Source organism: Ochlerotatus camptorhynchus, unplaced genomic scaffold (genome assembly GCF_037179485.1).
Source record: "Ochlerotatus camptorhynchus isolate MF236.1 unplaced genomic scaffold, CSIRO-AGI_Acam_v1.1 ptg000289l, whole genome shotgun sequence".
NCBI lineage: Eukaryota > Metazoa > Arthropoda > Insecta > Diptera > Culicidae > Ochlerotatus > Ochlerotatus camptorhynchus.
This window is the reverse complement of record NW_027040778.1, coordinates 663,663-689,412: the sequence shown is the minus strand read 5'-3', so window position 1 is coordinate 689,412 and position 25,750 is coordinate 663,663. Positions and strand designations below refer to the sequence as shown.

At 42.2% G+C, this 25,750-nt stretch overlaps 2 protein-coding genes and 1 pseudogene across 2 annotated transcripts; 1 reads left to right on the top strand and 2 right to left on the bottom strand.

The window, feature by feature from the left end:
* Window positions 1–4,479: 4,479 nt before the first annotated feature.
* On the top strand, window positions 4,480–11,950 carry LOC135706707 (TATA-binding protein-associated factor 172-like). The gene is made up of 5 exons (XM_065228356.1): window positions 4,480–4,557; window positions 4,642–9,453; window positions 9,514–9,654; window positions 9,715–9,958; window positions 11,148–11,950. The coding sequence occupies exons 1-5, from the start codon at window positions 4,547–4,549 to the stop codon at window positions 11,628–11,630; spliced, it is 5,691 nt and encodes a 1,896-aa protein (XP_065084428.1). The 5' UTR covers window positions 4,480–4,546; the 3' UTR covers window positions 11,631–11,950.
* A 68-nt stretch (window positions 11,951–12,018) lies between these two features.
* Window positions 12,019–23,547, bottom strand: LOC135706711 (uncharacterized). The gene is made up of 2 exons (XM_065228361.1): window positions 22,967–23,547; window positions 12,019–12,452 (listed from the first exon to the last, which is right to left on the bottom strand). Exons 1-2 carry the CDS (start codon window positions 23,514–23,516, stop codon window positions 12,244–12,246), a joined length of 759 nt encoding a protein of 252 aa, XP_065084433.1. The 5' UTR covers window positions 23,517–23,547; the 3' UTR covers window positions 12,019–12,243.
* LOC135706716 (uncharacterized) lies at window positions 12,958–14,057 on the bottom strand (annotated as a pseudogene).
* Window positions 23,548–25,750: the final 2,203 nt, after the last annotated feature.

The window sequence follows — 25,750 nt, the reverse complement described above, 5'->3', positions numbered from 1 at the left end:
AGTCAAACACAAAGCTTGTCAGTCTCTCTTAAAGCACTCTAGTAAAAGTATGGACGGCTGTCACCACATAACTGAAAAAAGTTGTTCCAATCGAGTGAAGCAGCGCATTTTGACGCTCGATTGTAAAAACTTTTGACAGACGTTCACACTTTTACTTAGCGGCCTTCAGCCTTTTTCCTTAGGCAAGAGTAAAGCCAACCGGTGAACACTCGTGTTTATTTCAGCTACCGTGGGGACGTAATTTGTGGTTAGCCCCGGTCCCTTTCAAATTGTATCATTATTTATGTACGGCCCTTATATTTGAAATGACGTTTCACTTTTATCTAGTGATGACCGATTTTATTTAAATATTTGTAATCGGTTATATCATGCCGATATAAGCATTAACTTCTGCAGAGGATCATCACCGATCGTTTCAAACAAGTTTTGCACTCTCATAGGTGGAAAAATGACAGCACAGCGAACAAAAAATAATCGATTAGTTGTTAATCGAATAATCAAAAAAATGGGACATCTCTGATTTTGGTGAGATTGTTTTGATAAAAAAGCGCGCAAAATTTCATCTGTACCGAGGGGGCAGCAAAACCACAAAATTACCTTGCATACTGGGGGTATTCATTGGATGAAAGGGACCGTGAAAGAGGACACTAAAATTGATAGTTATTCTTCCGACAGTTTCATCTTAGTATTCATCTTTGGTAAAGCAGTCGAGAAGAGAAGAAAGTCACACACACCCAGAAATAACGAAAATGCAAAGTGTAGCCACCGCACCGCCACAAAGAGCGCACCAAGTGTAGGATTGCAAAGGAAATCCAGCAGAAAGGCAATAAACTTCTTTGTTATGCACTTCAAAGAAAACATTAGCTACTTGTTATAGTCCATTCGCTGTGTCCTGTGCCCTGAGCCGTGTGAATGTTACCACCGCTCAATTTTGGCTTAGCCTTATTGTTTAAGCTACAAGCCCTTAAATTCTGAACTAAATCGAGTATAATGAATCATTCCATGAATGAAAAAGTACAGGGGTGGCAGGGTGTCTGTCCTATTATTCATAATTATCTATTTACCTAAATGTCACGTTCCTACTCTAAGCTGCAGTGCGATCTCCTGGGAACGGCGATCACTGACGTTGGATGATGTGTTCTAGAAACGGTTACCAGGAATGCAACTTCAGCATGATGAAATGTTTGGATTTAAGCGGATAGTTACATTGTAGCATAGATGATTGGTTGTAGTAATGATGGTTGAGTGTTTTATGATTCTGTTGCTTAGCATTGCACTTCCGTGGGAACAATGTTTGGTTTTGTGGGTGATAAAGATGGACAAACGATGACTGATGCTGGGATGGTATGATTCTGAAGATGTTTATGCTGTCCTATGGGAGGTGCTGTGATTGTGGTTTTCATAGTAACTGGTTCTGGGGTTACGAATTGTATAACAGGGGAGCATTGGTCCGTAACTCCGAGTTGCGCCCACTAGGTCACGAACCAGAATGCAGACCGATTCATAGAGAGTTATCCAAGGGCAGTCGAGTGGATCAAACATGAACACTACGTAGATGACATGCTGATTAGCGTTGAGACTGAAGAAGAAGCAGTGAAGTTGGCAAGCGAAGTTCGATCCATTCACTCACAGGGAGGGTTCGAAATACGTAACGGACTGTCGAATTCTTCAACCGTCTCATCTTCAACTGCCTGGTTTGCCTGAAAAATCTGCTTCAAGAAATCAACCGGAAGCCATCTGAAAGGTGGATGACCTGGATAGAGGCATTGTCGAACGTCTGACAAGTGAGCGTTCCTCGTTTTTACCGCCACGTAACGTCCGCCAAGTTAACGAATACTGTGGAACTACATATTTTCAAATGCGAGCGAGAACGATATGGCTGCCGTTGCTTACTTCAGGTTCGAAGGAGGAGGAAACACGGAGTGCGCACTGGTTGGTTGGAAAATAAAAGTTGGCCCTTTGAAATTCCTTTCGATTCCGCGCCTTGAATTGCAGGCCGCCGTAATAGGAGCACGTCTAGCTATGTGCATCGCTAGCTCACACCGAATGCAAATCTCACGTCGCGTCTTCTGGGCTGACTCTCGTGACGTTGTATACTGGCTCCGATCTGATCACCGGCGCTACAGCCCATTCGTGGCATTCAGGATTAGCGAGCTGCTAGATACAACACAAGTAGGCGGTTTCCGACCAGAAAGAATGTAGTCGACGACGGGACGAAGTGGGCAAGGTTGCCAGACTTTCAGCCGGACAGTCGTTGGTTCCGTGGGCCGAATTTTATGTGGAAGCATGAAAGCGAATGGCCTGGCGATGGCAGAGATCAAGTATCAACCACGGAAGAGATCCATCATAGGATCATCGAATCCTTCTTGTGCTTCGAACGCTTCTCTAAATGGAAACGACTGTTGAGGACAGTTGCATACGTTCACCGTTTCACAGTGAATCTTCGCAATCGTATCAAACAGACGGCCATAAAGCTTGGTCCGTTAACGCAGGAAGTGCTGAATCATGCCTAAAACATCATCTATCGACAGGTTTAACAGCACGCTTACCCGGAAGAAATCCAATTGCTCTGCAACAGTAATCCAGAGGCGCAGCTATGGGAGCATACTTTGCCAGAGAACAGCCCGCTGTATAAGCTCAGTTCGATCATCGATGAGCATGGCGTGCTGCGGCTGCACGAACGTATCGATGCTTGCGAGTGGGTAGATGTATCTACCAAGAATCTGATCCTTATTCCCAGGAGCAATTACGTATCCAGTCTGGTGCTCGCCGACTATCACGTTAAATACACGGCGCTGAACCAGATTTTGATAAAGTATAATATTCCTCGTCTTCGTTCATAGTTCGACCATAGAGGTAACTCTAAGACTAGAAGTTCCCGAAATGTGCTCAACTTTTTGGCTCAGCTCTGGTACTCCCTTTGGTCCCAAGCTAATCGATTCACCCGTCGAACCATAGGAAAATCCACCAACCCCTCATTTTATCTGTCAAACTTTCATAGCGAATCAAAACAAACATTGTGTAGTAGTAAAATTTCGAATAGAATGGGGTACGTTAATCGTTTGCTTGTGACCAATAGGCTAGTCAAGTAGTGAGCCAATTTAAAATCGTTAGTTTCGTATTAGTTTCGAGTTCGCAGAAACTGTCTGCGTTGCAAGATTCGACAACAAATCCCAAGCCTCCAGTAATGGGAAACCTCCCACCTGCCCGATTGGCAGCGTTCCAATGACCGTTCTCGTACACCGGGTTCGACTATTTTGGGCCGATGCCAGTATTAATTGGCTGACTGACGACAGATTCGTGCATCCTAGCCCTACGCAATTTCATTGCAAGAAGGGGATCGCCGTTGGAGATCATTAGCGACCGAGGAACGAACTTTCTCGGAGCATCACGAGAGCTGCGAGAAGCCCTGAACCACGTTGACCAAGACAAACTAATGGTCGAATTCGTTAGTCCAAACACGATCACATTTTGGTGGATGCTGGAAGCGTCTGATCTAATTGTCAAGAAGAACATGAACGACTTCGACCTCCCACGCTTGGCCTCTGATGAAATACTGCGCTCCATGCTGATCGAAATCGAAATGATCCTGAACTCAAGACCGCTCACTGACATACCACTAGATAACGAAGTTAACTCCCTAACACCAAACCACTTCCTGTTAGGGTCTTCGAATGGGAATAAGCCCCCGATCACCGTCGACGACAGACCTACTATGCTGAAGCGACCGTGGACCAGCTGTACGCCGATAACTTCTGGATGAAGTGGGTGAACGAGTATCTGCCTACTTTGAACCGCAAAACGAAATGGTTTCAACCCATGAAAAAGCAAGTTTCCAACAGAACTCTGAAGAGGATTCCAAGGTAATTCCAAAGAGAATTCCAAGAGAGTTCTGACTAAGGGATTTGTAAGGAGAACTCCAAGGTGCTTGAGAGTAGAATTCCAAGAGATGACAGGTAATGTGCAGCCGTATCTATACTCAAATCGATCCCAAAATCGATTCAAAGCAATATATTTTTATTTTTTACGTTTTGAGACTTGTTGAACAGGTAGATTGAGGTTAGGGCGACGCCACTGTTCTGGACAAAAACAAGATTTAATACAAACAGAAATATTCGAATAGCATATTAAATAAAGGTTTCATGGATAACATGTCAATATTCCGCTGAAGTCCTGAAAAAACCTGAAAAACATAACCTGAAAATTTATTTAGCTTAATGAGTTAGACATCCGGGTGTCATTTTCTCATGCATTTGACTTAAAACCCCCATATAAACTTCGAACCAAAAGCACCAGCTCGTGATACAACCAAATGAGCTGATAGTTTGATACCCCGTTGAAAAAATAGAAAAAAATCCTCCCATATAAATTTGATGATGAACGGTAAAGGTATTAACGAGGTCGGCATTTACCATAATTCGTCAAATTATTAACCCAGCAACACATTCACTAATCAAATTTCTCCTATCCCATTGTTACAGATCGTTGGATGTGATCGTGGTCATCGCGTAGGACCAACTCAGAAGTATCATCCGCAGACCAAAGAATGACTTCACGGTACGTACCCGCATCGTATCTCCCCATTTACAGCGCTCCCATAGTGGCATCCCAATAATCGCCGTCCCAACCGTTTTTTTTCAGCTTGGACCGACTGTTCATTCTGCTGGAGTCCGGTTCGGCAGCCGTGACCCGGAAAGCGGCGGCCAAACAGATCGGAGAGGTGCAGAAGCTGCATCCGCACGAGCTGCACAATCTGCTCGGTCGGCTGTTGACCTACCTGCACAGTAACAACTGGGAGACGCGAATTGCGGCATCCCAGGCCGTCCAGGCGATCCTGGAAAATGTTCCCCAGTGGAGCCCGAAAGGAGTGGAAGGAGAGGAAGGTGACGATGGAAGTGAATTCAATACTCAGGCCGGAGCTGGCAGCTCCCGGTTGTCGTTCGATAAGTTCGACTTGAATGCGGTGTTGCACCGGGGAGCCCGGCTGATGGGCTCCGAGGGTACGGAGTTCGATGCGATCGACGATAATGACGGGGGTGACCCGCGGGAGAAGTGGGCCCGTCAAAGGGCTCTTTTGAATGAAAAGTTGGGTTTGAGTACGGGTGTAAATTTGGATGATATTGTATCGATCGACGATATGCAGAATCGAAGCGTACAGGTGCAACAGGCCAGGCAGGAAGGTGAAAGACTGATGCCAGTTCAGGAGATTTTAAAGCTGGAGACTGATAGGTCTAGTCAGGAGCTGAGCTGTCGGGAGAAGAATCGTGCCCGAAGGAAGGCACGCGAGCAGCAGAAGGCATTTCCCAATCCCATAAATGCCGTCACGGGAGGAAACTCCGGCACCGTTGTCAATGGTTCCGGAGGCGATGGCGAACCGGATCGGAAACGGGTAAAAACCGATGGTAAACCGGATCTTGTTGCATTTTCGGAGCCCGTTCCGGATTTAACTGGTGCGTGGGTGGATGCAACGGAATGGCCTTTGGAGTCATTCTGCTCCAAGCTTTACATGGACTTGTTTAGCCCGCGATGGGAAACACGCCACGGTTCAGCGACGGCTCTGCGGGAGTTACTCAAAAGCCATTCGCAAGGAGCTGGGAAAAGTATTTTCATGACAAAGAAACAGATGGACGAGCAACACCAGCTCTGGTTGGAGGACGCTACGCTGCGATTACTTTGCGTGTTGGCCTTGGATCGTTTTGGAGACTTTGTGTCCGATCAGGTTGTCGCCCCCGTAAGGGAAACATGCGCCCAAGTTCTCGGTACGGTTTTGAAGCAACTGCCCTTGATAAATGTCCACAAAACAGTTAACATTCTCCTAACATTCATCAAACAGAAGGACTGGGAAGTTCGCCACGGTGGCCTGCTGGGCATCAAGTATATGCTAGTCGTTCGGGAAGACCTAGTTCAAACCTTCCTACCGGTGATCATCAACGATGTTCTGACGGGGCTGTTCGACTCCGTAGACGACGTAGGAGCTGTAGCGGCAGCTACTCTCATTCCCATTGCTTCCTGGCTACCAAAGTTGCTTACTAAAACACAAGTCTCTCACATTGTCAAACTTCTGTGGGATCTTCTGCTGGATCAAGACGAACTGGCTTCCGCCTGCAACAGCTTCATGGGACTCCTGGCATCGATTCTCTGTCTTCCGAATGCCTCCAACTGGATCCAAATGGAGCCAATGTCCATTCTAGTGCCACGTTTATGGCCATTTCTCAGCCACTGCACTTCTTCCGTTCGAAGATCTACTCTACAAACGCTGAAAACCCTCACCAATAGTAAACTAGCGGCCCAAAGCGAGCCATCCACGCCAACCGGAAGCAACGGAATGAACGGCAAAGCCACGTCCGTCATTGTCAGTACAGCGGAGGCCTTGGCCAAGGCGGCTACCGAAACAAACACAATTCTTCAGGTAGATCCTTCGGAAAACCTGGTCCTGAACTTCGGAGTACAGGAGTGGCCGCCCGCTTTGCTGCAGGAAGCTCTACGCCATATCTTCCAGCGGGTGCTGGTGGAGCACGTCGAAGATATTCAATCATCAGCCGAAGACGTCTGGAATAACCTCGTTACGAATGCTGAATTGTCGGCCCTCCTCCACGCTTCCTGTCCGTACGTAGCCAGCTGGCTCTGTCTGGCTATGCAACCGGTCCGATTGGCATTCGATCCGTCCTCTTTGATTTACGCTAAACCGACTCAACCCTCCCAGATACGGGAACGTCGCCGTCAGTTCGACTCCTTCGACAGTGGTATCCCGTCGCGTCAGAAACTGTTCCTCGGTGGATCGGAAACCATTCCGATCGACCATCGAGAGAGGAACGTCATTCGAGCCCGTATTAAGGCGTCGAAAATGATTGGATTGTTGTCCCGGTATTTGGTCCTGCCGGCTCCGGGCGTCGTGTACACCCCGGAAATTGAAAGTCCCATCGATTGTTATACCAAAGTATTGCTCGGTTATCTGCAGTCCCGTTCGGCACTGCAACGCTTGATCGCCAGCCTTGTGATTGCATTTTGGTGTTCGTGCGATGACACCATCAAACCGGGACCCGTATCGCTCCAGGACCGATTGAAGGTCTGCCTAAATGAGTACGTTTACTACGATGAAGTGGGCATTCTTTTCACCAGACTGCTGCAAGAAAGTCGAGACTACCTGGCCACGCTGAAGCAGCACAAGATCCAGTTCGTGGAGTTTGAGAGTTTAAAGGTGTTGAGCTTGGATCAGATCTTCCAGCTTTGCACGGTGATGTCGGATAACACAAAAAACAAGTACGGCTTGAAGACGAAGATTGCCGAGATGATGGAGGAACGGCGACGGGGACTGCTTAACTCACATGCCAGCACGTCTTTGGAGCAGAACACCCTTCACATCAGTACCCAAGCATCGCTTTCGGGAGCGGTAGTCAGTTTGCACTGCCTGCCGGAGAAGTTGAATCCGGTTGTTAAACCACTGATGGAATCTATCAAACGTGAAGAATGTGAACTCCTGCAGAAACTGTCTGCCAAATATTTGGCCGATCTGCTTGGACAAATTACGGTTCGCAATCCCTGTCCGAACAGCAAGATTGTTTCCAACCTCTGTACCTTGCTGAAAAGCGACCTTGAATTCACACCGAAATTGGTTATTCCGGAGCGGGAAATGCGCCACTTTGATCCGGCCAATACGGCTGACACTAATTTGTACCATGGAATAATAACACTCATGAATCAACAGAAGTCCAAGGAAGGTAACAACGGTACTGCTTCTCGAGGCCCCGGCAGGCCAGCTTCGGTTACCTCGGATACTCCAACGGCCGAAGATATCCTCAACGAAAACGAAGAAACTAGTCGCAAGCACGCTCGTACTCAGCGGCTTGGTGCCACGCATGCCATAACCACAATCTGCTCGTACTTCAAGGAAACCCTGCCGCAAAAACTTCCCGTCCTGTGGCAGCTGATGACGGAGAAGATCATAACCAAAGTAGATGAAGTTTACGTCGATCGACTCAGTAGGGAGATCGTGAACCAAGAAGATACCAATGACTTCATGACGTCGCTGCAGCTGATCGAAGTTGCCTCGCGGCATATTGATCAGGCCCTACACGATCAACTGTTCCAGTTGCTACCGAAGCTCTGCCTGCTGCTGCGGCATCCGTTGAAGGCGATTCGTCATATGGTCGGTCGGTGTTTGGGTACGCTTGCCGTAGTTGATTCCCAGGTCGTCATGACCATGGTCATCAACGATATCGTGCCCATGCTTTCGTCAATCGAGAACGTGATCAAGCGACAAGGCGCTGCAGAAGCTATAGCCTGTATCGTCAGCAAGCTACAGATGGAAATTGTTCCGTACGTGGTGCTACTGGTTGTTCCTCTACTGGGCCGTATGAGCGATCCCGATCAATCGGTTCGACTCGTATCGACCCATTGCTTTGCCACACTAATTCAGCTGATGCCCCTGGATGGGATCACTCCCGATGTGCGGGGACTTTCCGAAGATCTCAAGAATCGCAAACTCAAAGACAAGGAATTCCTCGAGTATCTCTTCACGCCCAAGACGATTCCGGACTTTAAGATACCGGTCAAGATCAATGCCGATCTGCGCAGCTATCAGCAGTCGGGAGTCAACTGGTTATGGTTCTTGAACAAGTACAAATTACATGGGATTCTGTGTGATGATATGGGTCTCGGAAAAACCTTGCAGGCGATCTGCATTCTTGCTGGGGATCACTACCAGCGCAGTGTCGATCCGAAGTGTGCTAAGCTGCCGAGTTTGGTGATTTGTCCACCGACCTTAACTGGTCATTGGGTGTACGAGGTGGAAAAGTTCTTGCCAACTCGCTTCCTGCGACCGCTGCACTATGTTGGCTTACCGGTGGATCGTGAACGACTTCGTCACAAACTGGGAACGTACAATCTGATCATTGCGTCCTACGAGATCGTTCGCAAGGACATTGAGTTCTTCAGTTCCGTTCACTGGAATTATTGCGTACTTGACGAAGGTCACATAATCAAGAACGGTCGAACGAAGAGTTCCAAAGCTATCAAACAATTGGTTGCGAACCATCGGTTGATCCTGTCGGGAACGCCCATCCAGAACAACGTGCTGGAACTGTGGTCGTTGTTTGACTTCCTGATGCCGGGTTTCCTGGGAACGGAGAAGCAATTCAGTACCCGGTTTTCCCGTCCGATTCTGGCGAGTCGCGATCCAAAGAGCTCTCCAAAGGAGCAGGAAGCTGGAGCACTGGCCATGGAAGCCCTTCATCGGCAGGTGCTTCCGTTTTTGTTGAGGCGTGTGAAGGAAGATGTGCTAACGGATCTGCCTCCGAAGATTACACAGGATTTGCTGTGCGAGCTGAGTCCACTGCAGGAACGGCTGTACGAGGACTTTAGCCGGACGCACCTCAATTCGGACATACGGGAGTGTCTGGAAAATATCGACGGGCAGATCGTCAGCAAGAAGACGCACGTGTTCCAGGCATTGAGGTGAGTTATTTGATGTTGTGCGGTTACGAGATGAATGGTTCTAATATTCAATTCTTACAGGTATCTGCAAAATGTTTGCAACCATCCAAAACTAGTCCTGCAGGCATCGCATCCCGAGTACCAAACTATTACATCGGAAATTAGTCGTAGCGGAAGCTCGCTGGATGACATCGAGCACTCTGCCAAGCTGCCGGCTTTGAAGTAAGATGATTCATTTTTATATCGATTTTATACATGCTCAACGGATGAATTTCTTTTCAGGCAACTGCTGCTCGACTGTGGCATCGGGACCAACGAGGACATGTCGGTCAATCAGCACCGGGCTTTGATTTTCTGTCAACTGAAGGCCATGCTGGATATCATCGAGAATGATCTGCTGAAGAAGCACCTGCCTGCCGTGTCCTATCTGCGGTTGGACGGAAGTGTCCCACCTAGTTCGCGTCATCAAATCGTGACCAAGTTCAACGGTGATCCCAGCATCGATGTGCTGCTGCTGACAACTCAGGTAGGTTGTTTCGTGACTTTAGTAAAATAATTGAAGTGTGTATGCTATCACGTAACTCAGGGATTAGGAATCTTGAACTGGACAAGATTTTCAGGATACATTCGCTTTGATGAACTTAATATTTAGAGAATTTTGGAGAGATTTTATAATGAATTCTGGATATTGCAACAATGTATTTCAGAGAAAAATACCAAGATACTAAGAGAGATTTCACTAGAACTGATTTGTGTGAGTTCAGAGTAGAATCGTTAGGTAGTTCTTTTGGAAAGTTCATGATGGTTGTGAAGAGTATTCCATTTTCATTTCTATTGAATATTAAAAATAAGTTCTGAGAAGAATTTTATGAGGGTTGTGATGAAAATTCCAATGAAATGCTGAGGGTATTGAGTTCCTAGAAAATTTAAAGATAACTTCAAGTGAATTACAAGGAAATCTCGCGATAAATACCAAGAGGATCGAATTTTGATGGGACAATTCCTAAGTAATTCTGAGAAGAATTTTATGAGAATTCCGAGAATAATTCTACAGAATTCTAAGGAGAATGCCATGTAAATTTTCAGAAGAATTTAGAGGAGATTCAAAGATAATTATGAGCAGAATTGTAAGACAATTCTGAGGCTAATTGCATGGACATTCTATGGAGAATTCAGATATATTATAAATAGAGGTATGGAAAGAAACTTCAGTGAATTCTTTTGAAGCGAATCTTAGGATGAAATACTTGATTTTTTTGAGTGTTCAGAAATGCTATAAAGACATTTTGAAAGTACTTGCAAAGAGAACTTCAACTTAATATTAGAGAAACTCTGAAAAGAGCTCTGTGATCAGAAATTTTTCTAAAGGAACGTTGAGAACATTTCATAAAAATCATGTAAAGAGTTCTGAGCGAACTTTTTCAAGGTAGTTAAAACATAGAAGCAGATAATCGAATGCGATTGCGCCGAATAGATCACTCGGTTAAGTGGGTTATAATATAGACAGTAGAAGTTTTTGTGGCGCGTATATATAGTAAAAAACGGGAAATTGCAAATCGAGATTGGCTGGTCACAGTCACCATGCGTAACCAAGTGATTTTATTTTTTAAATTTGTGCCTCGTTCGTTCTTTCAAATCTACCATGCGCCTCCATGATATCTCATCATACGATGGAGTTAGTACAAAACTAAAATTGCCGTACTCTCTTCATTCAGGTCGGCGGTTTGGGGTTGAATCTAACCGGAGCGGATACGGTCATCTTTGTCGAGCACGATTGGAACCCGATGAAGGATCTCCAGGCCATGGACCGAGCTCACCGAATCGGTCAGAAGAAGGTGGTAAATGTCTATCGTCTCATCACCCGAAAGTCTCTCGAGGAGAAGATCATGGGACTGCAAAAGTTTAAAATTCTAACGGCCAATACGGTGGTGAGCGACGAAAATGCCTCGATGGAAACAATGGGCACGGATCAGCTGCTGGATTTATTTGCGCTGAGCGATGGCGGCCGGAGGGCGGACAAGGTTGACAAGGGTTCCACGAGCGCTGGTTCCACGGCGGCTGCCGGAAGCGACGCTAATGGTGCCAACGGGTCCACGATGAAGAACGTACTGGAAAATTTACCGGAATTGTGGGACGACAACCAGTACCATGAGGAGTACGATCTGTCCCAATTCTTGGAAGGACTGAAGAAAAACTAGTCCCCGAGTGAGTGTGTTGTGAGAAATGATATGCTTTTTGCTTAGTCGGTAAGAACGATTGGAATTGGAGCGTTGAAGCTCTAACTTTAGTTTTTAGATTTTTCGTTTAAGTAGCGCTGAACTAAGATTGATATAAGCTTTCCCCTTTCAATCCATTGTCTATCCTTTCATCTCTGTTCAAATTCTTCCAGATGCGTACAATTCTCTGTTATTCCCTTAAACTTGGTAGTTTTGAAGTATTGCTCTTTCCCATGATAAATTATTACCGAAAATATAATTGAAATTAATTATCCACTACGGTTAACAATCTTAGAATACAGCTTTTGAATGAAATCATTTCGGGTAAAATTTATGCGATGACCACTCCTTTCTATTAGAAGCAATGTGAATGATATGGATAAGTGCCCTTGGACTTTATCAACCGACCGCATCGTCACGTGTTGGAAGTATTTTCTTTTCTTTAGTAAGCCGTCATTAATACCATTCAACAATGTTTATTTAAAGATAACTACCTAGTACGTTCACAAACTCTACATTTCGCCTTACCACTTGACATACAAGTAAAAGAAAACAAAACTAACTGCAAAATAATGTTTCGCCAAGCTTATCATCATCAATCCGTATCGATGAGGTTCTCTTCTTCCGGGATGTTGTCGAAGATCCAATCCAGCGACCGTGGACTGGCGTTGCAATATTCGTACGACCTGGCCAACCGTACGTCGTTGACTTCGTAGATTCCGATGTCGGAACAGGTGCGGAAGTGTTCCTGCGGGCCACAGCCCATTTTGCCTGTGCCGTCACCGCACCAGCCCCAGTTGTTGCCTGCCGGTGGGTGAGAAGGTGGAAAGAGAAAATGGTCATTTTACTGGGTTACGAGTAATTCCTCAAATAATAAAATGGCTCGAAATGAAGGACTGGGATCTGTTAGAGATGAGTGTGGAGATTTGAGACTTCGTATTATTTTATATTTTTATTTAATATTTGAAAGAAATGCCATTGAAACTAGGGGAAATGACGATTTCGACAGGCAATTAATGTTTTCAGTATCAAAATAAATATTCAAAATACTTTCAAACACGCGATTCAGGCGTTATCTGAAAGAATCTTCTGAAGCTTCTAAAAGACGCTTCTAGACAGGTGATAGTCTAGTAATCTCAAGTCCGCACTCGGTCACAATTTGTATTGTGATTAATCAATAATGGGTAAAGTCTGAAATTTCAGATCAATTTGAAACAACGGGAACTTGGAGTGTAGAGTGTAGTGTAGGGTCCAATATCCGATAATAATTAAAAATACACTTTAAAAGTACTCTGTTGCTTTCCGGCGTTTATTTTGCATTTTTAAAACCAGAAGCATCAAAAGAAAGAGAGAAAGGAGAAAAATTATTTGATTAACTCTTTCAGGATCGAGACTGCTTCGAGACTCAATCAAAATTCGCCCTGTTTTTGAAAACAAACGCTCTGATGGCACCGAGGTTACAATCCTTGGGAAAAGCTTCAGTGCTGCCTGGTATAAAAATGGAAATCTGCTCTGTTGCTGCTCTCAGTACCGAAAAATGTCATACGTCATTGATTCGATTCCACTCCTCATATACATGTCAATTTCCTTGCGAATGGAGTCTGGCGTTCGCATTGTTACCCTTCGCTTGTTGTAACGTTTAACCATGCCTTCGTGGTAACTCCAAATCCCATTATCGGTAGGGATCTTCCTCGGCGGCTCCTCGTCAACAAAATCTTCTTCATCAGATCCTTCATCTTGCGGTAGGACCATGTGGATGATTATTTCCGTAGCAGCGTTGCGTTCACTCTTGAAATGAACATCTTTAAATCGAGGATCCAGAAACATACTTGGTCCATAAACAGGCGAGGCTCGGTAGTTTTCAAATCGGGATTGGATTTCTCTTAACAAGGATGCTTGGAGGTTTCTTCTAACCGATGATACTGACTTCATAGCAGTGATGCAATTGGCCAGGCAGTTTATGATAGGCAGCACCCGACTTACTGTCGCATAATCTTGACCGCTCAAATCTTCAGTTACTTCGTTAAGGGGCTTTACTGCCCTGTGCGGCATAACAGTCCCATTAGCATTTTTGGCGATTATGAGTTATACATTGGAATCGATTGTCAAGTACCATCACTTTACTATGTACACGAAAAAATTCATACTTTGTTCAGAAAATGTCGCGAAAAATAACAAAACTATGTTGTCCCATCCATAAGAGCCCATGGAGAAAAAAATCTTCAACAGTGTTTTTCTCAGCTTGCTGCTTTAACGAATGGGACAACTATGCTGAAAAGGGCAGTTTAGTAGCTTGACGACTTCCTCCAGATTTCTTTTTCCCTCCAAATTAACCATTTCTGAGGAGCGATCTTGGTCCGACATAATGATCTGTATGAAGTTGTACAGCTCTAGAAACCGTTTAACCATGATAAACTCCGAGTTCCATCTGCTAGGCACAAATGAAGTAATTTTCAGAGGTGTTCTTTTGGCATCATCTTCAATCTGTAGCTTGTGCAGTTTATCTGTTGCGATTGTTGATCTCCGGAAAAAGGCAACTATTTTCTTTACTTTATCTATCAGTTCTGATAGAGCGTTTGTAGTTACAAAGGATTTTTTCGCAACGAGATTGATAGCATGGGCTACACAGCCAATATGTTCATCTTCAGAGAATGTATCCGCAACAGATTTTAACATATCATGCCCACATATCTTTGGGAATTGCCCAATTAAACAGAACTTCCTCAAAGCAAGTTGAAATGTATGCACTATTGTTCCGTTCATTCATGGTATAAACGACCAAGTCAATCGTTTGGAGACTTGTAGAAATTTGAGGGCTCAAAAAGTGACAAGTTACTCCCAAATAGCTCCTAGTAGTATGGCTATCGGTCCAGGTGTTTAGCAGTAATGGTCAAGTCTTTATCTTGAATTTTTGTTTTGACAAACTCGACCACTTTCGAATACTTGTCGTCAACTAGCTTTGCCATGAGTTGTACGGTTGGGAATTTTGTATTTAGGTGCCAGAATTTTCAATAAATTAACAGAACCTTCGTCTTCCACAATCGAGAACGGTTGATAATTTTTCACAATCATGAATCCATTCTAGTCCATCATCTAGAATGTTACAATTAATTTCCCATTATTAATAAAATAACACGAGCTTAATAATCGTGCTATAATATATATTATTTGATAACTGGTTCTGCGTCATATATATCTAAGGAGCATACTACCATTTAGAGCTGGAAAAAGCGATCCAAGACTTATTAGACAAGAATATTTGTAAGACGGGCTTCAACGTAGAGTCGTGTTCTTCCCCTGTAGTACCATGAACAAGCAAATCATCCATATACACGATCACCCCTTTTATCCCCCTGAACAACGGCGTATAATACCTCTTGGAGACCAGTTTCATCCATATCATCTTATATTATCATGCATACCGAAAAACCTGGCATAGTGGGAAAAATGTTTGGTATCAGAAAATAATCTGTCAAACTACTACAACAAACCCATACAATACACAACACGACTTCTCGGATATTCTACGGAGTTGGAAGATCTACGGTCCTTTCAAATATTTTACTGACTTTATTAATAATAATAATAATATTTTGACAAACTTCTTGGAAGTTTAACGGACTTTTCGGAACCAGTTATCTAGTTTTTGCGGAAGCTTTTGAACGGAGTTTGACTGGAAACCTCCATAATATAATTCCAAATTCGCTTTACCCATAGTCAATATTTAAAAACGAGTGAATTTCTAACCTCAAACTGAATTTAAAACAAAAAAATAACATAAAATACCGGTTCAAAGTTGCGTTTCTTTAAACATTAGATCTATTGTGGATGCCGATGTGGATGGTTCTGCAGATGTGAAGCTTGTACTGGGACTGGAGGTTGAGCCAAATCTTGTTCCTGATCCTGACACTTGGATGCATTTTGCGTTTTGTCCTTCTGCGGATGCTTCTGGAGATGAACTTTCAAATTGATGGTATTACCAACAATCAATACGAAACTAACGATTTTAAATTGGCTCACCACTTTAGTAGCCTATTGGTCCCAAGCAAACGATTAACGTACCCTATTCTAGTTGAAATTCTATTACTACACTATGTTTGTTTTGATTCGCTATGAAAGTTTGACAGATAACATCAGGGGTGTGTGGATTCATGCAGAACATGCAGGGGTGAGTGAAATAGCTTGGGACTGCTTGGGACCGTTGTTCTGGTACTGAGTGAGCCAAAAATAATAATGATTTTCTTCGGGACCCAGTGGTCTTAGAGTTACCTCTATGGTATTACCATAGAGGTAACTCTAAGACCAGAAGGTCCCGAAGAAACGAGCTCAACTTTTTGGCTCAGCTCTGGTACTATCTTCGGTCTCAAGTTAATCGATTCACCCTTCGAAACATAGGAAAATCCAATAACCCCTCATTTTATCTGTCAAACTTTCATAGCGAATCAAAACAAACATTGCGTAGTACTAGAATTTCGACGAGAATGGGGTACGTTAATCGTTTGATTGGGACCAATAGGCTAGTCAAGTAGTGAGCCAATTTAAAATCGTTAGTTTCGTATTGATTGTTGGTATTACCAACAATCAATACGAAATTAACGATTTTAAATTGGCTCACCGCTTTAGTAGCCTATTGGTCCCAAGCAAACGATTAACGTACCCTATTCTAGTCGAAATTCTAGTACTACGCAATAATTGTTTTGATTCGCTATGAAAGTTTGACAGATAAAATGAGGAGTTATTGGTTTTTCCTATGTATCGAGGGGTGATTCGACAAGCTTGGAACCGAAGATAGTACCAGCAACAATCAATACGAAACTAACGATTTTAAATTGGCTCACTACTTGACTAGCCTATTGGTCCCAAGCAAACGATTAACGTATCCCATTCTAGTCGAAATTCTAGTACTACGCAATGTTTGTTTTGATTCACTATGAAAGTTTGACAGATAAAATGAGGGGTTATTGGTTTTTCCTATGCTTCGAAGGGTGAATCGATTAGCTTGGGACCGAAGAAAGTACCAGAGCTGAGCCAAAAAGGTAGGCACGTTATTTTGGGACCTTCTAGTCTTAGAGCTACCTCTATGCTAGTAGAGTGCACTGCCCACCGGTTGATGTTGAAGTCTGGCCAAGTAAGTGGGTTAGGGTCTAATGATGCCTGAATGGACAATACAGTGCAAGTGGAGTTTTAGGTTTTTGAGTTAACAGAGGCAGAACGAGGAGGGACCACTTAGGGAAAGCATTATGTTCACACTAGAAGCATAGAGGTAACTCTAAGACCAGAAGGTCCCGAAGAAACGAGATTAACTTTTTGGCTCAGCTCTGGTACTATCTTCGGTCCCAAGCTAATCGATTCACCCCTCAAAACATAGGAGAATTCACTAGCCCCTCATTTTATCTGTCAATTTTTCATAGCGAATCAAAACAAACATAGTGTAGTACTAGAATTTCGACTATAATGGGGTACGTTAATCGTTTGCTTGGGACCAATAGGCTAGTCAAGTAGTGAGCCAATTTAAAATCGTTAGTTTCGTATTGATTGTTGCTAGAAGGGTTCAGACCGGCTGAGCTGTTCGGTGGTAGTATGACCTTTCTTTCAAAACCCATTTTTTCTCTAGAACAATTTCTTGTTCTGCATTATTCACATGTTGCAATTATAGAAAACAGCTCGATATAAATTAGCGTAAAATAATTAAATATAAATGCCGAAATCTTACCGAGTAGTTCAGCTGTTCTGATTTCGGTTCAGTTAGTTGAGATCGGGTATAGTGTGTGAGTATGTTTGTGGATTCCAATTTTGAAATAGCTCTGTTTAGCACAAAGTAATAGTTTTATTGCTAGGGAACGTCCCAGATAACTAGAAGTCGTATAACAATGTACAGACAGTATCGTTAATTGCTACAGTTTAAGTCAAAATCGCATATAAGAATGGCATACCTCGCATTATGTTTAAGACTTTTCAAAATGAATTTGTTATTACAGATTAAATCGTATATGATGTAAAATCAACTCGTTTAAAATTAAATTAAAATATGCACGTATATAGCCTCCACTTTTGTACGCATATGCCATTTTTTTTTGCATTCTATACGAATTGTTTGTTTGTATATATGTTTGTATATCTCGAAAACAACTTTGAATATACGTGCATTCTGGTTGTCTGGGGTTCTTTCGGGATCGTATTTTCTTCATACAATTCTCATTATTCATACTATATTAATCATGATCAGTCTAAGAAAATGCTATATGTTTGAGTTCTAGATTAAAGTGTGTCCGGAAATATTTTTTGTAACTTTGTCGCGTTAGCGGTCTGAGTCAACGTAAGAATTTCTTCCAGTGTATGGTTTGTTTAGCTGTCAGTTGATCCTTTCACCTTCGCGTCGACATGCATATTGTTTACTTTTTAATTTAAGTTCTGAAAATGGCGTCTCGACAACAGGAGCTGCGAAATCCTATTTTGAACAAGTGGTTAGAAAATCCTAATCGTTCACAGAAAACAATCGCGAATTCGGGGCGACGCAACAAACGGTTTCGAATGTCATCAGCAAGTTTCTACAAACCAAAACGGTTCAGAGGAAGCCAACCCAGCACGCTCGCTCAATGTTACTCAAAAGTGAGTAACTTCTACTCAGTTTGGTATTTTTGTACAAAATGTCAAAATCTGAGTAACATTGATTGAGCAAAGTGAGTAACTTCTCCTCTGTTTGTCTAAAAACATTGTTTACTCATTTCTGAGTAATCCTGCACAAATGTTACTCACCATGCTTATGTCAAATACTTGTAACAAAAGTGAAAATTTTTGTTGGTGATTAAACTTCCGATTTCCCTTTGAAGTTTTGAAAATTTAGAATAAAGGAATGAATCAAGTGGCTGCAGAGGTAGATAAGGATTCGTTTCGTAAATTGGAAAGGTAAGAAAAATGAAGTATTTGAAAATAAAAGCACCTTATTCAATACTATCAAAAAACAATAGGCCTATCTAGGAAATGTTGATGTGGGATGTTACATCGGACGTAGTGGACAGCATAGAAATGCAGATGGAACATCAGCGTTTTCTGAAGGTTATTGGGATCCCTGTGCTTACTCATATTGCCATGATAATGCCATGCAACATTTTTAGACATCGCTGAAGAGCGTCGGTCACCAGCCTCGTCGTTGCATTTAGAGAAGCCACATAAGACACCGAAAACATTGTTTTTTAAATATAAATGTACGTCTCCTCTTTTATATTTTAATAAAATTGTTTGTTCTACCGTTTTAATTTTTCATATTTTATCAATATAAAATGAATTAATTACTCATTTCGAAAAACGCTCAATTTTATATGAACTGAGTCACATTTACTCAGATATGCTTTTTTACTGCAAATCAGAACAGAGTACAAGTTACTCTGATTTTGACAAATGCTATCATTACTCAAAAGTGAGTAACTATAGGTTTACTCACTTTAGAGTAGTTCCACTTTTACCGAAAGAGAGTAGATTTTTACTCACTTTTGAGTAACATTGAAGGAGCGTGAGCAGTCGAAAGGGGGAACACGCAACAAACTAGATGATAAACAAGTAGTGAAAGTATACAAGAGGAAGCCCAACATGTCGGTCAGATGAATGGCTGATTGTCGGAAAATGGGAGGAAAGTCAAAATCGGTTAAAAACTTCAAGCAGAAGTTTGTCCAAACCTTGATGGCAGGAGTCAAGTCAAAGGTCCGAAAGTTTGGGCAAGAGGGTGAAACTTAAATCTATAAGAGTAATGGAACATACTTGTGGAAAATAAATGTCGAGAAAAAGATTTCTCGATGAACATTTCAAATGGTCCTATCTGCTTTGATCGATTATCTTCATCGACTTTCTCTTTCGTTAATAACTCAGCTGAAAAACCTTTCCCTGTTGTATTTGACGTTTTGGACGCTAGATAAGAACCTCCTTTATCAAACTATGTGGTAGAATTAGCGCGAAATCTGTTTGCATAGCAGTGGTTATGAAAAGAGAAAGTCGATGAAGAGAATCGATCAAAGCAGATAGGACCATTTGAAATGTTCATCGAGAAATATCGTCGCTGACACATTACCGCCATCTGTTGAGTGCACTGTGGTGGGCACTATGCTGAACAGATGGTGGAATTGTGTAAAAGTCAAACGCAAGCAAAATGACTATACGCGCCACAGGGGGCCGTACTACCAACTACGATACTTTTAAATTGACCGTTAAATGCTTGTTCGATGAACAACTTGCGAGTTTTATGTGTACTACCCACCACAGTGTGCTCAACAGATGGCGGTAATGTTTTAGCGACGATGTTTTACAGTGAGAATTATTCAATGTGTTATGTCTGTTTGTCTGTGCTAATATTAACTATCTGAGAACAAATGGGAACACGGCCAGATGTTCAATAGCGAAAAACGTGAGCAAGAAAAGAAGAATTAATTAAGACATGCATGGGCAGAAGTAGGCAGTCAGAAAGGATCACGCCGGTTGGAGACAGCCAATTTTCACTGGATGGAACTGGTATCTACACACCAAATTTCTTAAATCTTGTTCGGTACTTTTTTGCTGGATTTGTTCGGTAAAATGTAATTTTTACCGAATGCTTTGTAAAACATATTATTTTACAAATTTTCCGCAATCTAAACTGCTGAATTTCCGTTATTTACATACATTTACCGAAAACTGTAAATAAAATTTGCGGATCGAAACTGTAAAAGGCAGCGATTTCGCAATTCTGTAAAAATTGTGACAAGTATACTGTAAAAATAATCTTTTACAAAATCAAACAGCAATAAAGTACCGAATTCTGTAAAAGTTACTGAACAGATTTTCGTACTGTCAAACTCAATATTAGCTGCCATTTCGATGTTGAGTGTCCTTCGGTTCTACGTTGTGAAGCGTAAGTACTTTACCTTTCGATAGATTCTGTGCAATTTATGCAGAAAATATAATTAGTTTTTCATTTCTGGGCCAATTTCTTTCAGACGCCATGGACGTTATGCAACTCAATGTCCTCCTCTACCGCCGAAACTGCATTTTAGAACGGTTCGCTACTTAGTTGATAACCTCGTCCGGGTTCTTTACTGATTTTTTTTTATAATTTTCTGTACAAACTCAAGATGAAAATGCATCTTCCAAAAAAATATATGGTAAAAAGGAATGAATCTTTTGGTTTTATGAAAGAAAGAAACAGTTAATCAATCAATAAAAATTACAATGTTTATTATTTATTCTGAAAATAAAGTACAGTCGATTCGGTAAAAATTATACTGAACGCTATGGTAAACTTTACCGATCTTTCAGTAAAATTTACAGTCCAGGTCAGTAAATTTTGACAGGCCACAAGCGAAGAAAATTTACAGAACGGATTGTAAATTAAAAAAATTACCGAATGGATTACCGAATGTTCAGCTGTTCCATATTCGGTAAAAAATTACAGTATACTGTAAAAAAATCTTAGTGTGTAGGAAACAGTCATATGACCAGGAAACCGTAAGTAAATAATAGTACAGGTGATCCACAAGTTTTCGATACTTCTCTGCCCATGAAAGCATATTTGCCTGCTTGATTTCCTATTCATATGGGACAGTTGTGCTTTTATGTGCGGCAAGGGCGTAGCCGGGTTTCAAACTAGTGCGTTTTTTTTACTATGGAGGATTTGGCCGATTGCCATTAGGTCGAACGCTTGAATGTTGCTGAGTTAAGGGCAGGCAGTCGCACAGCCTGCGCCCATCTAACGCCTATGATGGGCAGATCTCATGTTTGTCGGTCTACCATTAATTAGTCAGCACTAATTTAAGCTTCTCCGTATGCTATGGGACCTACCTTAGCTCAGTTAGTAAAGATGCAGCTACAAAGCAAGACCATGTTGGAGGTGGCTGAGTTCGATTCCTGAGAAATTTCTCGACTTCTGTGGGCATACAGCATCATATTTTACTTGCCATATAATTAAAGCTGAACATTGCATTAGGCCGTTATCCGTAAGGAATCAATGAAATCTACAAATTTTATTTTCTATCATTAAATGGAATTAACAGAACTAAGTCTGTATTAGTTTGGAATAAATTTTCTAATTTTTTAATTTTACACAGAATTTTAAACTTTTATGAACAGTTCCGCAATTCAAAAACCCAGTAAAACCAACCGGTAAGCAAAAAGCGGAACCAATTCAATATATTTTAGACCAACAATTGAAAAGGTACTATCAACTTTTATAAACAAAACGATGATTATTCTTTCCTCGCCAATCGAACACAAATTTCCGGCATCATCGAATAGGGGAAACTTTCCCCAGCCCAAAGATGGTGTTAGTTTGCGAAGGCGTGTCTTAGGTCACGAGAAAAGGGTTTCCGAAGTGTTGTTCGCAATAGCTGATGTGCTCTTTTCTGTTGTTGGTCGTGATTTGCTCGATTGGTTTCGCTATTTGACAGTTCAATTGGTTCCCGAGATTCTATCCGCCAGACTATGAATATAGCGACTATACAGCAAACATGTTTGTTGGGTTGCGCAAATCAAAATAAAGATATGACTGTACGATGACACCAGTGGTGGGATAAACTATTTTTGAGAGTCACTAACTGCCTTGCCTCTCGTATTTGCACAAATAAGCCTACCAAAGAAGGTACACAATGTTCGGAGTGACTAAAACCGTTGTTCGGACGGTAAATGGTTAAACCAGTGATGACCAAAGTTCGGTCCGTGGTGCTTGTATCTCTATGATGCAACAACGTCCGCTTGAATTTTTTTTTTGCATTACGGATGTATATGGCCAGAACGATTGGTAAATACGCAAAATTCAACTTGAGTGTTGAATTTCGAGTACATTGTATTTATTGTTAGATTGTTGTACCAGAGAAAAAATATATTTCGATTGTGATTGTGTTAAGATGCTTAACAACCCCCTCTTTTTACTGTACAATTCTCAAATATCATGATTTTATTTGTTGTGAACCATGAATCTCGTTGTATGGCAATCGACAAAAATGTATAAAGTCAGAAAGTAAATGTAATGGTTACAATGACAATTAAAATCCTTGTATTTTATTGGATTTTTTTTAAGGGCACTGGGTTAAACAAACTTGGTGTCATTTGATAGTTTTAACGCTTAAAGCCCCATAGAACCCTATTAAATAAGGAGTTTCCAAATTGGATTCTTCAACATGTTGTGTGCTCGAACTAATTGTTTGCCAGCCATCGCATCGTGTTTCATTATTTGTCAAAACTTGTGTCATTTGATTGAATTATGATAATCGAAGCCTACCGGAAACTGATTCACACGAACAACATCACACCTATTTTGCGTTCACTTTCCCAACGCCAACCAAATGCCCATTACTCACCGGCAACGTACGTCCACTGCAGAACACAATGTTCGCACACGAGATCGGCAGGCAACTGCAGCATAACGGTGTACTGTGTGGCCGCCGTCGAATTCAGATAACACTCTCTTCGTCCTTTCACGTCCGACAACTTGTACTGCTGGTAGCACTCTTCCGTTTCGCCAGCACTAGACCGGCTCAAGTCACATACATTGAACTCCAAGTGCCCCATATGGTTCGCGGTGATCATTGCCTTCACCTCAATGACAGCGCCCTTCGAGTAGTTTCGAACGATTTCACCTTGCCCGAAGGGACCTCCGATTTCGTGCATCCTTGGCCGCGCATCGGCATAGTTGTCCCCACAGAAGCCACACTTTCCTCCATTTTGCTCCCACTGAACAAAGTACCCACCGCAGTAAAGACCATTATCGTCGTAGTTGGCCGGTGCACCCGAATTGCATCGCCACCGAGAACCACGTGCTATCGGATCCAGTAGCATACCGTGACCGCGGATTGATGGCACTAGAGCAGCTGCGATGCTTAGCACTAATAAGGTTACGATTTGACACATTTTGAATTCGGATGGGAAATTAACTGGTATGAGAGGCAATCGGTGCCAGAGTGGAACTGCCAGTGATAATGCCAGGACAGTTTTATATACGGACACACTCGAACGCGTCGGAATCACTATCAGTTGGCGAGTCACGCTTCGGCTGGTCGGATCATCTGTTTTCCTTTTCGCGCGCCAACTCCTCAAGTGGGTGTCGTCGACGGGTTGGTTGGTTCTTGTTCGGGGGTGTGTGTGGTTGGTTTGTTTGCACAGAGTTTCTAAGCCCGTCGAAGTACCGTGCGGTTTGCGAATTTTTATTTCTGAGCAAACAAATGATTAAACGTGCAGGGTTTTTTTTTTACTTTATGCGCAGAGATTTACCAAAATCAGATGAGAAAGTGCTGTTATCACTGTGCCACACAGTGTCCATAAAAGCTTAATTGTCTCATATGGATAGGAAAATATGCAATTGTGGGACAGTTACGCTACAGTGCGGAATATTTTCGTCGTTATGACAATGAAGAAAACAATTTGATAGGAACATTTTGGTTTGTTTTATTGAGGAAGTACGTTTTTATTTTTCAGATGGAAATGGAGACAAGGTTAGGGTTTATCGAATCATAAAATCAAGGCGGCCATGGAGTGCAAAATTTACATTATTATGGTTGGTATCCACGGGGAATGCGTTGTTCTTCGGGATAGTAAGCATTTGGAATCGAAAGTAGTTGTTATGGTTTAACGGATTGATGACTGTGATTCGCGACTGTATAAGTACTTGAAAGTAGAACTATAAACAAAACTTTATTGCTCTTTATTGTGACAGGCTAGTTGATGATTGCTCACAGGCACGGTATGGATTATAATTTCGCGACTAAGCTGCTTCCTGTTCATATGCTGCCGCTATAGACCATTTTTAGCGATGCCGATGGTGTAGTGGTAAGCGTGATTGTTTCTCATCCCAGACGGCATGGGTTCAATCCAAGTCGGCGACGCCAGGATTTTCAGAGGCATAAAGTCTCTGATCACGCCTTCCTTCGGAAGGGAAGTAAAGCCGTTGGTCCCCGGTCCATGAGTTTGATGGACCGATAGGTAGGGTCCAGGTGTGGGAGCTGCATCCCTGGCGTCGGTAGCCTTGGAACTCAGTACGGAAAACATAATCGACGGAAAACAAATCTGGCAAAAATAAATTAAAATAAAGGATCTTTAAAATTTGTCGAACTTCTTAACGGAATCCCTTTATGAAGAGCTTTGAGTGTGTTGGTTTATTTCCTTTAAATTCCGTTATAATTGCTTATCCTTTGACCGATACACGTATTTCGTCTACTAATTGCAGACTTCATCGGTGCCAAGTATTCAACACCACTGAAGAATCCATCTTTTATCTAGGAGTTATATACTAATCAATAGGTACTAAAAATCAGCAGGTATCCACTGCAATATCACAATTTACCTAACCAGATACCTTTGTTTTAAGTTCTTTGAGAATTAGAATTTCTTCTTTTTCGGTTTTACTAAGTGAATGTCCCTTTCCGTTTTGTATTGTCTCTGAAATAATATTCCTGTCAGTCTCTTCCACGTCAGGTTTTGAGGGGATCGCATATCCTAATACCACAGACAAACAGACATAACACTCGCAAATTGTTCATCGAACAAGCATTTAACGGTAAATTTAAAAATATCGTAGTTGGTAGTACCATCACCTGTGGCGCGCATATTCAATTCCCTTGCGTTTGACGTTTACACACTACCGCCATCTGTTCTGCGTACTACCCACCATAGTGTACTCAACAGATGGCGGTAATGTTTTAGCGACGATGTTTTACAGTGAGAAATATTTAATGTGTTATGTCTGTTTGTCTGTGCTAATACCTTTTTGAGAAGTGTCAATTGTTCTTCTGAGAACTCCTGCGTAAAATAAAGGATTTTAATAGACTTTTCTGGATTGAACACATAAATAAATGTTGACAGGAGGCGGTTACCTAACGGCTGTGAGAAGCAACATCAATATTAGGCTGGGACACGGATATATGAAAAAAATTAATTCTCGTTCCAGTATGATTTCCGGGCGCCTTATGGGTCCTAGCATTACAGCGTAAAATTTCAGGTCGGTCAGTGGAAAAAAATATTTTAGCGCCAGTGGTTTTAATTTTACATAGGATTTTCTATGGGAAAACTTGCTTTTTCAAATAAAAATCTGATGAGGCCACCCATTGTCCTCTAAAAATAAATCAACCCAACTTTTTCCTAGGAAATTT

Bases quoted from the DNA above. Each gene is read 5' to 3' on its own strand.
- LOC135706711 (XM_065228361.1), bottom strand. From the start codon at position 23,516: ATGTGTCAAATCGTAACCTTATTAGTGCTAAGCATCGCAGCTGCTCTA. The intron at 12,453-22,966 runs GTGAGTAATGGG...ACCCACCGGCAG, and splicing joins GCAGTGGACGTACGTTGCCG to GCAACAACTGGGGCTGGTGC.
- LOC135706707 (XM_065228356.1), top strand. The intron at 9,655-9,714 runs GTAAGATGATTC...ATTTCTTTTCAG, and splicing joins GCCAAGCTGCCGGCTTTGAA to GCAACTGCTGCTCGACTGTG. The intron at 9,959-11,147 runs GTAGGTTGTTTC...CTCTTCATTCAG, and splicing joins TGCTGCTGCTGACAACTCAG to GTCGGCGGTTTGGGGTTGAA.